Genomic DNA, 16,502 nt, shown 5'->3' on the forward strand with positions numbered 1-16,502 from the left:
GCCCAAACCAATGGTGCCTAACCAACCCCTACCTTCCCAACTCCTCTCGAAGTGGTGGTCGCACCCAGAAGACCTTCATCTACCTGCCTGCAGTGCTTTTGCAAACCAGAGGTTCTCCATTGAAACCAGCTGTGCACCTGACATCGAAACCGCACCCTGCCCCCCTAGTGCCGCTGAGGGTGCACCTTTGGTGCTAATCTGTTTACCCATTTGCCCTGAGCTAAAGTCCAGGAGCTTTGCTCCCACAACCCAGTGGCCTGCTTGCCAGCAGCCACCAACCGGATAACATTGGGCCTCAGCACTCTGCACCTGGCCGTCCTAGTGCCGCTGAGGGTGTAACAAGAGTGCATCTTTGACCCTGGGGGAACCCTTGCTCTAACCCCAGAACCTCCACTCCAAAGACCGATTACTTACCTGGTAACCGTTAAATAATTTCTCTCCATAGGAATCAATTGACTGTTTTTCTCTGAAAAATATTTTTAAAATGTGGAGTCGATTTGTATGAAAAGTAACAATTGTGCAAAACTGATTTTATTGACCTTTTCTCTAGGAAATGTCCCAGTGTGATATCTAGGCATATCACACTGAGTAGAAAAAGTTCTCAACAGTAACGTGAAAGTAACATGCCTGTAATTTTCACTGCAAAGTCGATACAAAGTATATGTACTGCATTTCACCATATTACATTACCAGTAATTCAAACTGTAACCATTTTAAAGTACATTTACAATTGCATTTCAAACTGTATACTTTCTGCAAAGTATTTATCAACCTACCTGTGCCAGGCTTGCTTGGTTCGGAAAAATAAAAGAACTAAAAGAATATTTTTATACAAAAACAATTGGTCTGAAGTTCAGTCCTTGAGTGTGTGAATTAATTTGCTGACTGAGTGTGTACAACAAATGCTTAATACTGTCCTACCTTTGGGGTTTCACTGGACTCTGTGCACACTATACCATACTTTGGTATAGTATATACAGAGCCAGCTTCCTACACTCATGACTGGATGACATTTCACAATATGCATGCACCAGTGGTGCTGGAACAATTTTCAGAAAGGGGATGATAAATCTTACATCACTAATGTCTTGGGGATTGTGAAAAATCCATGTGCCGCAGACGAAAAAGTGTGCTAAATGCATTCAGCAGACATGCAGTTTTACTGATAAAACTATACAGTGCACAAACAATGTGTGAACATTTGGTTTCAGCGTATATTTTCTTCACACATCACCAAATGTATTGATTTGTTTTGCTCGTATTATCTTTGTTTCTGCTATCTTTAGGATTACAAAAAAGTGCTTTCCAGCTGCTGCTATATTTCAAAATATTTGTACAGTTCACTTACATGTCTTTACGTTTTGTAGTGTGCTAGAAAAAAATAAAAATTCCAGCCCTTCCTTTCATGTTCCCTGTACCCAGAAAGATCGTCACACAGATCACTTTATAAAATCCTTACTTTGCAATCAGAAAAAGAAAAGTGAACACCAACCTTTCTATCTTTCAAAACCATAAGTAGCAGTTTGCCAGAAGCCTGAGCCTAACATTTGACCTCTTTGAACGCACAGCAAATGTGACCTGATCAAACCAAAATTGAAAAGCAGCCTTATTGTTCATTTAACTTCTGAACTCCAGCATGGTTATTTTCGGGAGGCGCAGGAGCACCCTTCATGACCTACAATCGGCATCTATGGGGCATGGGCATGAGAAAAATTATCAATTTAAGTTATGCTGTTAAAGAGAACTGACCAAAATAAACAAGCTTGTAGACTGAACATTGTTCCTCACAGGAATATGTGATTGCGAAACTTGTAGTGCCAGAGATAAGTAGAATCAGTCGTGCATAAAGATGGGAGTTAGTAACCCTTTTCAAAGATATGCAGCACGTTTACTGCAGCAACTGCTTTGTGATCTAGCATAAAAGGGAGACAGCACTCTCATGGAGTGCCTCATGAACAAGAAAAAAAAGTTCCCATAACGCAAGCACTCATGAAAGATGGCAAGGAGCCAGTCCTAGAGGTGGTGGAAAGATTTTGCGCCAATGTTAAGCAATGGGTGGAATGCCTTCGTAAGTAAGCTTTTTGTCTTTCCCCAATATGCCTTTGCAATCAGACAGCTGTGCTGTCTGGTAGGCTTCAGCCTAAAAATGACCTCAAGATTTCTTGCTGATTCCACTGGATCTGTGCCTAAAAGTTGAGGTACATCAATGATTTGCCCATCTTTCCTGTTTAGTGGTCTTGATTTTAAAAACTGTTTTTAAATTTGAATTTTGACTGTTACTGGGAAAGTAGATGTTGCTCAGCAGTTAATCCTGTAATTGTCATACCTTACTGTTTAATGGAGATGCCGGAGCCCAGAACCAGATCACTCAGCGGGTCAATGTAGATGTTAAACCGAAAGGAAGAAGTGTTAAACCCAGAGGACTGTGCACTAGCTTCAAAGATCCACTCAGAGCACATTGTTCAACAACCCAATGAGAAGGGAAACCACTACAGGATGCTGCAGCCAATACCCATGTTCACTGTAGAACTGACACATGGGGCTGCCTATACATTATCATTGTATGTGCCCCATTATGGTGTATGCGCTGCCTCTGGGGCAGCACATTCATGTGAAAACATGGAGCAGATGCTCCGTGTTTTCACCGTGCTGGCGGCACCCGCCTGCACTTTCAAAGGGGATTAGAGATCCCCTTACAGGTGTGTGCAGTCAGTGACTGCACCCGCCTGCAAGGGGATGGCTAGGACCCCCTTTACCACCTGGAGAGGGCTGCTATCAGGGGCGCACTGATAGTGCGCCACCTTTTAAATGGTGCATTGTCCTTTAACACTTGTCTTGGAGGGAGGCATGCATCACTGATGCGTGCCGCCTTAGCTCCGTGTTGGAGAATCCTATACTGTTACTACTTGTTCCGTGCCCTCCGGAGGCTTGCTATGCAGGTTCCTGGGCTTTATTTGATACATTCTCCAGAGACACTAAGGTCGGGTTTCTAGAACCCCTGGCACTAAAGGCTCTGCCAATGTACCAGCTTCCCTCGGAAAACCAGTCCTACTGCAACCATTCCGCAGCCCACCCAGCCCTATTTGAGCAAGATGTGTATCACATAACAATGAATTCCTGAGACTTTATAATTATTAGAACTCTCAAACCTTGGCATTAAGGAATAACACTACAGATCACGAGGAAACAAAGGATATATTATAAAGGCTTATTTTCAATCAAAATCCTAGACTAGTGCACACTATGTGAATTGTAACTACAATGAAGACAAATAAAATGGCAGCAGTTGTTCTACGGTTCTTTCAAATTAAGTAGGACTGTGAATCTGTTCAAGAATATGGGGGCTCTGGTCACACATCGGAGAATTTTGGGCCGATTCCTAGCTAGCTGTCGGCACCCCCACCTGAACCCCCTAACCTGACCACTGCACCAGAGGGTCTTGGCAACCTCAAACAACCACTCTTATACCCCAAGGAAATAGTAGAAACTGATCTACCCTTTCATTGTTTATTTTTGCATGCCCAAGCTAAACACAAGAAAGATGCAAATTGGCTTTTCAAACAATTTGTGAAAAAATTGTAATCTTATCTAAAAGGTGTGCACCGCAATTGTTAGGCAGACAAAATAAAGTATTGTAACCAACATAATTCAAACAGTGAAAAAGAGAATACGTTCAACCATGATAGTGTTATTTTGTGATTTTATAATTATACTCCTACCTAACGCTACCCGTACTATCGAGAGCATAGTGGAAGTACCGTCTGCCAGATCCATTGGGATAACCTTACCCCCCCACCCTCCATACTTGAGCATGATGTAGCAGGAAGCCCGTCTGTTGTGGAGCAGGCTACCGTCCTTTGCAGTTTAGAGGTCCGAGTCAGCAAGGCTGCATCATGATCACAGTGAGGCTAGTTCCAGGATAATTGCAGCCAAATGTGGCGCAGAGGCTGGTTTATATCCTAAAAGCACCGTTCTAATCGCACTGTCGCCAATGTGATGGTTAGTCTAGAAGCCTAGAGCTGTCTCCAACCGGATGACATAAATTCAAGGGCAATGCAGTCTGTGCCTAGCATTGGACAGGGTGTACGAATAACATTTGATACTAAGAAATGTGCTGCATGTATAATAATTTCTCAATACAGAATTGTGTAAGTGCAAAGCATGTAAAAAGCCACCATGAGAAAAGATGTCGAGCTAAAACGTGAAACTAAAATGAAGACTCAGAGGGGGGCCCTAAAGTGCCCTCAAAAGACAGCAATGTTCACACAGTGTAAAAAAGTGGAATCACTGTAAAATGATTGCGGTTCTAAATCTGTAGCAATCCTACCGTCCATTCTTTTACTCGTAAGGGCTAATCTAATTCTAGCACAGCAATATATTATAACCTATTTTGAGTTTTAGACATGGTGCACACCCGCAGGCCTGTTGGAACAATAGATTTCTGTGTTCACTAAAATAGCAGTGCCTGTTAGTCGTATTTCATGAGTCAAGTTGCATTCTTAGGTTGGAGAGCGACGGCTAAGTGCCTCCCAACCCGGTAGCATTTAGTTGGAGATCCGATTCTCTATGTCCTGTCCCAGTGTTGCCTGGAATGAAGGCTCTTCTACCCTTAACTCTCGGTGTTCTGTGCTTATTTTAAATTGTTTTTTTTACCTTAGTTAGTTGTGTCAAACTCTTGGCATAGACAATTAACAGAAAGTGACCTGTTTCCCTTCTACTTATTTTCATCATGTGACACTGTTCTTTTGAATAACCACTATAAATAAGTAATATAATTGTCAACCTTTAAGAAACTTACAAAAATTAATACTAAAATATAACAGTTAGCATCTGGATTAAATACTGTGAATATATATTCACGTAAGCTTGATTATTGTATTGCAAACCATAAATATCATATTGAAAAGTATTCTAAACAAAGTAAATGTGCGTCAAATTAAGCACACATTTTCACTTTTGATTGATTGACTGGCACATGCAAGTCAAACCAGAGAGTACCCGGAATATAAAAGACAATCTTCATAACAGTATGTATGTGGTAGTATTTTTATAGCACGAACCAAGAGGAACGTTGTGTGTGAAGGGAACCTTCTTCATTGAAACATTTCTTACTTTTCATTCTCCAGCAGAAACCTGTGCTGACAGGTTTGCCTGGAGCTTCAATTCTTATGTTATTTTTTATTCTATTCTTTTTCTGTTCAGTTCTTCCCACCGTCATGGCCGCGGGCGTCACCGGCAGTGTCTCTGTGGCACTGCACCCTTTGGTTATTCTCAACATCTCAGACCACTGGATCCGTATACGATCCCAGGAGGGGCGCCCCATGCAAGGTATGAGCTAAATAGAAAAGACATCTTCCCATTTATGTTTAAACGAGAAATGTTGTTCCAGAGGGTTGGCATGTAGTGTAAGATTTTGAGATTGAGAACATAACTTATAACTTACTTGTGCATGTGAATTTTCTTGCTACTAAATGGTATCTGGATTTGAAATGTTTCTGGGGAGTGAGCTGAAAGCTTTGTTGCCTTGATAGCTTGTTGAAATTACATTCTAAAAATATCCCTTAAATTAGACCAGTCATAGGAAAATAGAGAGGGATATTTGGTTGACAAATGCAGGCCTTGACGGAGTGCCTAAGTTCGCTACTGTCCAAGGCTGCTGCATGTAATCACGTGCTTGGATACGCTCCATCCTAATTTGACCAAGCCGCCCCCAAGAGATACAGTCCCATGAGGATGCAAGCCTCTCAAAACCATTAAATGTTACCAGGTCTGCAGGTTTAGTGACCTGAATATTCTTACTTTACCTAACTAATACGTTTCGACCTAGAAGCTGATCTCAAATTCTGTGATCTTGTATTTTCCTGACTTGCGATTTGCTTCATTAGAATGAGAGCATCCTCACATATGTGAATTCAGCATGCCTGCCTTATAAACCTGTTTGTTTTCTTTAATAGACTACGGGCCAGATGTATGAAGCTCAAATGAGTTCGCAAACGCCGAAATTCACAGAATTTCGGCATTTGCGAACTCATTTGAGCAAAACGGTATGTATGTAGCAAATTTCTGTGCAAAATAAGGAATCGCTAATTTGAGATTCCTTATTTTGCGATTGGACTTAAGGAATCGCAAAATTTGCGATTCCTTAATTGCAATGTATGATGCAAACATTTTTTGCTAATTGTCCCTAAGGAATCGCAAATTACCACCAGCTTCAAGTTGGTGGTAATTTGCGAATTTCTTGAAAAATGCCAATTTTCGCATTTTTCAAAGTGCCATGTGATGCACATACATGCCATTAGGGCATGTATGTGCACCACATGTGCACCCATGCTTATTTCAGGGGTGCAACAGGGTGGCCTTTGGACACCCTTGCACCCTTGAAATTATTCTCAATTTCGATTAGCAAATTGCGAATCGCAAATTGAGAATAATTTAACATTCATTCCTATGGGCCTCCTGGCCCATAGAAATGAATGGGAAATTATTCCTAAATTGCGATTAGCAATTTGCTCATCGCAATTAAGGAATTTTAAGAAATCGCTAAAAAATAGCGAATTTCTACATACATACCATTTTGCAATTCTCAAATAGCGATTCCTTAAAAATCGCTATTTGTGAATCGGAAAAGTGTATCTTGATATATCTGGCCCTACATGTTTTCTCCATATTTAATAAGAATCTAGCCCACATATAGATTACACATGACCCCTGACTTGCCTGTTAGTTTACTAATAGCAGTGGCATTTTGGGGACAGGAATGTTTCTCAGTTCATTTTTTTAAAACAAACTCACTTTTTAATGCACATATTACTAAAGCATGCTGTGTTAGTGCACCGTCATTTACAGACCGCGTATTTTCTATTGAAATGGCTATAAACCTTCCAACAGACATGTAGTTTTACTAATGAAACCAAATAGCATACAAACGATATTGTGTGGAAATCGTGTTTAAGGAAATATTTAGGATTTACACATCACTATGTAAAGTGCTCTGATTTGTTTTCATCTATTAAAATATTTGCTTCCATCGCAATTCAGAATTACCAAAATAATGTGCTTTCCTAACTGCTTCATTCATTCATTAGAAACTTTATTTGGTTATTATCATTAAAAACAACCATAAAAGTGCAATCAAAATTTACAATAAAAAAACCGTAATCATGGCACAATAGGAATAGACTGACTGAATTTCATACATAAATTGATTTCCGAAATCTAAAAATATGTTTGAAAACAGCAGAAACAGATGCATCAGTTAATGTTATCTCATTTCTTACTCGCTAAAAAAGCAGGACGGCACTGATTAACTTCCATGATCTTTAGTATGGGCACAATCCATCTCTTCCTTGGGATAGTGTAAAATTTGCAAAATAACAGAATATGGATATCTGATTGTTCCGACAAATCATCAAATGAGCATTTGAAAAGTTGCCTTGAGCAATTGTTTAACATGAAACGCGTTAATAAAAACCTTTCACGTTCACTCATATGTAATGTTACATATGGTTGCATGTTACTAGAGGTCATTATTAACCCCTTTGGTGCTCATGACGAGCTGAGCTCGTCATGAGGCACAGTGCTCGTGTGCTCATGACGAGCTGTGTCATGACCACACCCATCTTCATTGACTTCCAGCATAGGGGAGGAATATCGTGAGCAGCCAAGGTGTTAATTGATTGACAACCACAATCTTTTTCTTCATTTCATCGTTAGTTCTACTTTCTCCCAAGTGCAGCATACAAAGATTTTTAAGCTCCTTTCTGGGGACTTGACACATTGAAAGAGGGTCATCATAATATTCTTGATGTCCTATATTTGTTAGAAACATCTTTACATAAGATAACCATCCCATCTTACTAACGTTATCGAGATTCATCACGTCCTTTAAGATAGAATGGTTAAAAACACACTCCTCGGTGGTCCAAACCCTGTGCCACAGAAGTACAGGTTGTACCTTAATAATATCTTCAATATGTGACTAACCAAGTTCAGCGTGGCAAGTAGAGAGACTTTCTACGACAGCTAGAAGGTATCTCATAAACGTGTTTTCCATCACCTGGATGCATTTCACATTGACATATCGCCATATACCTGCGCCATAAATGGCAATTGCTACGCATGTTGCTCTATAAATGGTTATAAGTTCCCCAGTCGTTTTACTAAAAATGTTTAAGGTCATTATAGATTTACAGAACATCAGCCTTCTTGCCTTTATTGCACATGTCCATAGGCCGATTGCTCAATATGGAAAAGTTGGGGTGAAGTCAAATGGTTTCGAATTAATGTACATATTTTTTTTCTTTTTATCTGCCCCGGAACCACAGTTCATGCAGAATTTTTTAGTACAATTCTCAAGTCCAGACTGGACATAAAATGGGTGAAAGATGTAACCATCCTCTGCATAGCAAGGGGGTCCGAGCCATCAAGACCGCGTCGTCCGCATATAATAGTGCAGGGACAGATCTTTTTGCTATCATTGGCATGTCCCTGCACTCCTGCAGCAATGTTCTCTCAAGGTCATTGATGTAGATTGTAAATAAGAAAGGAGCAAGGACGCACCCTTGCCGCACCCCTCTTGCTATGCTAAAGGATCTGGTACACTCACCGTTCTTGCCAAAACGGACTGACGCTGTAGCCCCAGAATAGAGCTCCCTAAGGAAATAGATAATATTTTTCTCCACCCCCAAATTCTCCAAAATCAACCAAAGCTTACTGTGGGTAACGCAATCAAAAGCTGACGTTAAGTCAACAAAGGTAAAAAAGATGCGTTCCCCCTTAACCTTGGAACATTTTTCTAGTAAAATAAACAGATTAAGACCCTGGTCAATAGTACCAAGGCCCTTCCTAAATCCATATTGTAGATCACTTATAATTGGCCCCCATAGGTCCATGTTGCTTTTATACAAGTCAACTGGTACCCCATCGGGGCCTGCTGCCTTTCCGCCCTGGCTAGCTTTTATACTTAGATTTACCTCTTCCAAGGTAATGCCTTGAGCTATTTTTCTATTAGTGTCAGGGATCTTCTCCACCGCAGTCAATTCAGATGGTATTTGCTGCAGTCCGCACGGCGCACTATATAAATGAGCATAATGCTTTACCCATTCATCCTCAGAAATCGCTATTCCTATACTTTCCTTGGTATTATCGTTAAAAAAGGGGCATTCACTGCTTTCCAGAAAGCCGTTGTGTCCCTGTTCAGAGAGGCCTCACACAGAGTCCCAGGCTTCCTTTTTTTTTATAACATCTTTTCTAGTTTTCAATAACTTCTTGTAAGCTTTCGGCAGCTCCCTAATTAAGGTGAAATCCGAACGGGAGCATTCAGAGCGTGCTTAAGATTGGAATGGGCCTTGGTACACGCTGTGTCGAACCAACTCAGTTTTTTCTTTACAATTTTTCAATTCTACCCATAACCTATTTTTAATGTGTGACAATTATTAAAAACATTTTAATAATAAAGAAGTTATCAGAATTGTCATCCAAGCAAGCCTCCATGCTGGTTGAACATTTCTTAATTAAATTATAAAGAAAATGGTCTGGGACCACCTTGCTCCACTTTAAGGAATAGCCATTTTGTCTATTCAGAGTGACATCACAAATAGCCTGCCTTAACATATTATCTCCACCAGAATCATAATGTGGATTTAAAATTTCCACAATTAGGGGGAAATGATCACCAAGTGCTGTATCAAGGGTTTTAACCTGTCCTTCATATCTAGCTGACCACAATATGAAATCAATTGTTGAAGAGGCACCTCTACCGTTAAATGTGGGGAAAAATGGGGCCTCTAGTTGACAAATTCGATTTGCAAAGCCCAAATCACAGGAGACGATAATATCATTCAAGAGGTCCACGCATGTGGTATGTTCATAGTGCGTTAAGCTGGTATTGTGGTTCAGCATTTTACCACATGTCCCTTGTTCTCCTCTTTTACATACGGAACAATTAAAGTCCCCTCCCCATATAACAAAGACTTCTTTTGAACTTCCCTCCAAGTATTTAATGTATGTGCCCAATGCTTTCAACATTTCTTCAATTACCTCCATGGGAACATTATTATAAAAGTTAACAATTATCAAACAGAGTGTCTTATCGATATATATCTTAACCATGTGGTAGTATCTATTATTAAACACTATCTCTATTTTCTCACATTTAAACAGGTTCAATACATACGTACACAATCCTCCTTTAGCCCTGCCATATGCAGAGTTTATTGCTGGTGAAAATAAGGTTTTAAAACCACATAGATGATATGCCTCCGTCACCCAGGTTTCTTGAAGGCTCACTATATATCGTAATCGTTTATGGTGTTAATCCATATCGATTGAACAATTTTGTTTTTAAACCTGCAACGTTCCAATATATTATCAACCATCTACCCCTATTATCTAGTGGATCTGCACAAGTAAAGAGACCACTCTTCTCCTTTAAATGTTCACACTGTGTGTTCCCCACTATAGCACTTCCCTTCAGAACACCTGACTCTACAGGGTTAGGTTCCCCAGAGCTCATACGTAGGACCTCCCTTGTACTAGTCACTTCTTCATATGTTCCCCAATCACAGATATCACATCTGATAAATTAGACGCCAAGTTATCCATAGCGCCCTCTGTACTGTGTCAATCCACCCCCTCTAGCTCTGAAAGCATATCAAAGTGGACGTGGGGATATTAAATCTGGTTCTGTGCCCCGCCATAGTACCTTTTATGCAGAGTCCCAAATCGATGTTTTTTTGGTGGCGCAGAGAAGGATGGGGGATAAAAGTAACTTAGGTCACGGGTATATATACCACCATCTCCTCTCTGATGATACCAATCACAGATGTGGCTAACCACCCGTCTAGCCCTAAAATTAACGATGATACAGTCCCCCTGTAGGTCTTTTACTCTGACCCACCCAGCTTACTCTTCTAACATATAGGATTTCTCCATGTATGTTTGGCGGGAGTGGTCTGTTCTTATTCAGCCACTAGGTTACCTTATTTTTTTAATTCAGAATACACTTCTGTTTTTTCAGCGTTTAGCTCAGGGACATCGGATAACACTACTGTATATGGAGAAGAATCTGGTGGTAGATCGAGTCGTGGGAATATTCTCTTTAATTTTACAACTGTTAATGGTTCCTTAACTGGATGTACAGCTTTATTAGCCTGTCCTACGGCTCCTGGAACCTTAACCGCCTTGCTCACCCCAGCTTGCAGGCCCCCCTCTTCAGGCATCATAGTCCTGTTCCCAAAAGGTTTATCAACCTGGCCAATTCCATTAGATAACGGGACAGTTGTGATCGCAGAGGGTGGAGATAAAGCGATCCTACTATTATGATCCCTGATTGGATCTCTAGTTGGGATTTGTCTTGCTATGCTCTGATTTATGTATACTATCTGCTAATTGCCTTAATGTATCAGAGCTGGATGTAGTTACTTGTTCTAAAGTCCCTAATTTTTCACTAATACTGTTTATCCTCTCCAGAAGTTGTGCCATCAAGGATTTCATTAAGTGTTCAACTTTCTCCATAAAACCCTCAAGGAATTTGGGTGGGGGAGGTAAGGGCTCTACCAGGCTTACCGCTGTTACATTTGGCGAGGAGATGTTGTTCAATGCAGATGTTATAATCGGTACAGGTTGCGTCAATATAACTGTATTCTTAGCAGTTTTAGGTGTTTTTACTGTTTTGGTTGTCTTTGAGCACCTACCCTTCTGTGGACCCCCCCCCTCTCTCCCCTCCGCGTTCCCTTTTTACTGTAGGACCTTGCCCTTGAGCTATATTTAGCAAATTATTTTTGGCTATGGACCTTGTGGGAAAACACGGTGTAGATTCTTTGGATGTAATATCCAAGACCGATTTAGTACTCGAGCCAATAGAACTAACCTCCCTAGTTGCATTTAGTTTATTAGTTTAGACGACGCCTGCGGCTGTGGATAATTACTATTTCCCCCATTCGCATCGGTGCGAGGTATTTCTTTACCTTGTTTTACTGGAGTAATAGCGGACATTATGGGGCCCAAGGAGGAACGTTTGTTGTAAAGGGGTTCTAATGACAAGCGACTTTAGGTCATAGCTATCTCGAACTGATGTGGCCCTAGTTATAAACTGATCCAATGTTCCAGTAATACTCCCACCTATTGCTACTTTCCTCCCTTTCCCTACACGTATCGCCATCTTCCCTATCTTTGTATGGTAAAATGTTATAATGTTACACAGTGTAGAACATGTATCAGAGGCAATAATAAATATAGAACGCAAACTGAAAAAAGCCAAACTATCAAAGAGTCTTACGAAAATGTCCAGGACACCGATGTTCGGGGGTGGCCCAGCTCGGCCTCTGACGGGCGCGGACGGGACCGGGCTTGGCGCTTCCTGCGCTGCGGGAGTTCCGGGTTTTTTTTGGCACCTCCTGGCGCTTAAGGATGACGTCAGCAGTGTGCGCCGGCAAAGGCTGCTGGGCAATGTAGTCTGCACCTTATGGTTCGCTCGTAGCAGCGCGAGCTGTATCTCGGTCTCTGGTCTCCCACACTGTTTGGCAAGAGGCTTCTCGGTCGGAAGGAGATATGCAGCTAATAACTGCTAGCAAACCCTCTAAATTCAGGCAACTTCGGAAAGGCGTCCCCTAACTGCTTATTTTTTTTCAATATTTGTACAGTGCATTTACAAACTATTGAAATGTGTGTTTAAGATAAAACTTATATACCAAAAAGGGGGTCACTGTTCCTAATAGGGATAGGAAGGAGAACTCTAGGTGCTAGACAGATTGTAAGGAACTGTTGACAAGACTTCTGTCTGTTTCTTGTTACCCACACACATCCCTAGGGATGTCATGCTTCATCATTTGGTGGGTGCTCGTCGGGTCGGCACTGCAGTGCCCTAAAGGTCCCCCGAGGGTCACTTTAGCGGAGATCTTTTACTTTGTCTTGCCTTTTGATGAGTGTTAGAGTGTCCTAGTGGGGTGGGGAGTGGTGTGTGTAAAACAAAAAAAAAGTGAGTTAAAACTGGCCTGGGGATGTTGGCCTCTGGGTGCTTATTAGCCGTGAGTAGTACTAAGGGGTCAAGGCCTTTTAGGATTGCTTTCTCTAGCGCCAACCATACCGGCGTGTATTCCTGCTCTGGCATGAGCCAGTATATCCCTTGTTTGGCTAGACAAGCTGTCTGGAATGTTTTGAAGTTGGTGAGGTTGAGTCCCCCTAGGGCTTTGCTTAGCTTTAATTTCTGTAGGCTTATTCTGGCTTTCTTTCCTCTCCAGAAGAACTTGTTTGTCATAATCCCCAATTTTTTGTGGAAGTCCTCCGTGGTTATGAGTGGGAGCATACTAAGCAAGTAGTTAACCATGGGAGTTAGCATCATTTTTTATTGCCCCACCAGCTGACAAACTTTGGCGACCATGAGTCTAATTTCTCTTTTAGTTTGTTTAATATAAGTTTTTTGTTGTAGTAGAGTGTTGCTTTGAGATCCGTGCCAAAGTAGATTCCCAGATATTTAAGGAAACTTTTCTGCCAGGACAATCCTGAGTCCCCTAATACCGCCCTTGTAGTATGCACATTTAGTGGTTTGCACCTGTGCGTATTCTTCAATGGTGTTCATTAGGGTTGTAGAGCATTAGAAACACAAGATGGGAATCTATCTGGTCCAACACTAAAATAAAATACAAAGACAAGGCACTTGGTATTAACTCATGGTCTGAACGGGGTATCTCCACCCCCATCCAACTAGAGAGGCACAATACCTCGCTCACATTTGCCTGCCTAAAACAAATGCACAACCTACCGGACATAGAACTGTATAGCTTTCTAAAAATTAGGGCGGCCCTCACAAGAGCATACCTAAACAAAGAAGTCCCATCAATCCTTCAAACACGGATAACCTAAATAAAATTGGACACCAAACGTCGCACCTATATAAACTCCTGAGCCCGAGAACAACAAGATTAAATGCCAAAACAATAGATTACTGGGATGCCTTACACAGTAGACACTTCAGTGAGAAGGAAAAGGTACACCTCTGGACATCAGCAGCAAAAAATGAAGTCTCCCCAATCCTAGCACAAACGAAATACTGGCTCCTTCTTAGAGCGTACTGGACCCCAGCTCGCCTGGCGGCTGTTGGGCTCCGTAACAACGACCTATGTTGGAACTGCCACAAACATAAAGGAGACTTAGCGCACCTTATCTTTTACTGCCCCAAAGTCAAGACATTCTGGGGGAAAATAAGGGAATTCATATATAACGTAATTGGGTACTCACCACATCCAGACTTCCTAGATGTAGTCACTGCTTTCATGGCTCCAGAAATCCAGTACAAAAATAACGAACCTAGTGACCTCCTGCTTACAGCTGCTGTTAAGACTATCCTTTCTAATTGGAAAGACACATGGAAAGCATCCTTCAAAAGTTGGCTCAACTGGATCACTTTCCTAAGAGGAGCTGACAACATAACACTGAAACACTCACCCAGCTACCGCTCAAAAGGCGAGATGTGGCACTCCTTGGACAACTACCTGGCCGCGCACAAACCACCTTAAGCAGCCCACACATCTCGGTACCCCACACCCAGCCGCCTCCTATCGCAAGCTCTGGAATCATGGCTGCTAACCGTCGCACTAATCTTCCTGTCCTCTCTTTTCTTTCATTTCCCACTCTTTTTCTCCTTCTTGCGAAGGCAACACATAAGATCGGCAAAGGCAGCAAACTTCATAGCTCGTGAATGCATACCCAACTAATAAGCGTCTCATCATATCTACTGTATGCCAATTGTAACACCGGCGTTTATAACGAGACCTGTTTTGCCTTCACTATCTCTGTACTGTACCGTATATGTAAAATATTTTTCTAATAAAATCTTTTGAAATAAAAAAAAAAAACTGGCCTGGGGATATAAAACTAGTTTAAATATACAGATTCCCCTGTCAGATTAAAATACCTGGTAGGTTTGTTCTACTGTGGGGATAACATTGTCTCTTTGTAGCTAAATGTGCTTTCTGTGGTGAGGTTAAAAAAAAAAAAACCTGGTCCACATGTTTCGCGCCCTTATTGTTCAAAAATATCCTTGGCGCTTCGTCAGGAGCGAATCTGAGGGAAGGGGGTAAGCAAACCCCACGTGTAATCTTAGGGGGAGTGGTCCCCTTCTAATAGGTGACTAATATCATTGGTTGTCTGAACTAGCGAACAAAAAAAAAGAAGGAAAGAAACGAAGACAGAGTACAAGAATGTTAAATTGTTTCTGGCATAAGGTCTCCTTATTGACCAGAAGGTACCTGAGCGCAGACCACTGTGTCGCTGGAGTAGTCACCAGACATAAAGATGGGTATGTCTACAAATAACTACACAAACTAAATTTTTACTGTAATCATTATGGCGTCATCATTTGATAATGTGTCATAACATTCATCAATTATTAATTGTTCATTATTCCCAGTAGTATAGTCCTGTTTCAGTGTTCCGTACACAGGACAGGGTACACTCTCTGCATGCCCTGTGTGTAACCGTTCGTACATTCAGTGCGATGTGGCATGCTAATATTGCCATATAAATCATTGAATCACTTAAAATATTAGAGGTACTATAGTCCTACCTAGTTTTGATTGTAATCAAATCTCATGGGTTAATGCAGAGTGATACGCACAGTCGCAGACTAGGATTTAATAACCGACCAGAAATCCATGTGAAAACAATGTTTTTGCTAGCGTGGGTGGCAGTAACTGACGACATCTCACCCATGCGCTGCGATTAATATTGTGAGTTCTACTCACGGTTTCGATGAGTGCACTTCTCGTGGCACCTACACTCACTCCTGCATACCAAAGTAGTAGCCGTGCGGGAGGCCGGCGCTGGCTATGTATTTTCTGTCGGCTGTCGTACTTCTAGGTTTTTCCTCGACACAGGGCTATTGCGAATCACTCACCGCCCATCTTGGAACGGTCAAGTTAATATGAGTTCTTCAAAAAGAGACTGTGTTGATAGATACTCTGTAGGACGTATGTTCAGTTGATGTGTATTATCTAATGCTGGTGATGTGCCCGATATTGCATTGAATTATTATATTGACCAGAGTGGTCTAATTATAGCGGGTGTAGAGTATTAGTGGCTCCCTCTTGTTTGAGTATAAGCCCTAATTCATTGCTACACAGGGATCATGTTAGACATGTGCAATGTGGATACTTGTATAGGTCACATCGGTGTACTGCTAATATACTGGGCTCCTTATATAGATGGCAATTGTCAGACTCACAAGGATTAGGACCGCCTTACACCTGTGGGTTCATTTTTGTGAGGGAGGTATATGCCTAAATTCATTCATACATAGGGGTCATGTTTGGCATGTGCAATATTGATTGATGCCTGTATAGGTCACAGGATTGTATTGCTCATATACTGGGCTCCCTATATAGGTAACAGTTGTCAGTCTCACAGGGGTTAGGCCTGCCGTACACCTGTGGGTTCATTTTTGTGAGGGAGACTCTCTTTGGTGTTTCCGTTTTTTTTTTTTTGAGAAACACAGAGTCTATATTAGA

The 16,502-nt window shown here is 41.4% G+C and overlaps 1 protein-coding gene across 1 annotated transcript in view; it reads left to right on the forward strand.

Moving 5' to 3' along the window:
* Positions 1-16,502, forward strand: part of COPS6 (COP9 signalosome subunit 6) — a 96,565-nt gene that overhangs the window by 4,476 nt on the left and 75,587 nt on the right. The window contains exon 2 of the mRNA XM_086945987.1: positions 5,203-5,328. Within this exon, the coding sequence (XP_086802113.1) occupies positions 5,203-5,328 (126 nt within the window). The remainder of the gene's footprint in view (positions 1-5,202; positions 5,329-16,502) is intronic.

The sequence above is a fragment of the Lissotriton vulgaris genome, chromosome 12, assembly GCF_964263255.1.
Source record: "Lissotriton vulgaris chromosome 12, aLisVul1.2, whole genome shotgun sequence".
NCBI lineage: Eukaryota > Metazoa > Chordata > Amphibia > Caudata > Salamandridae > Lissotriton > Lissotriton vulgaris.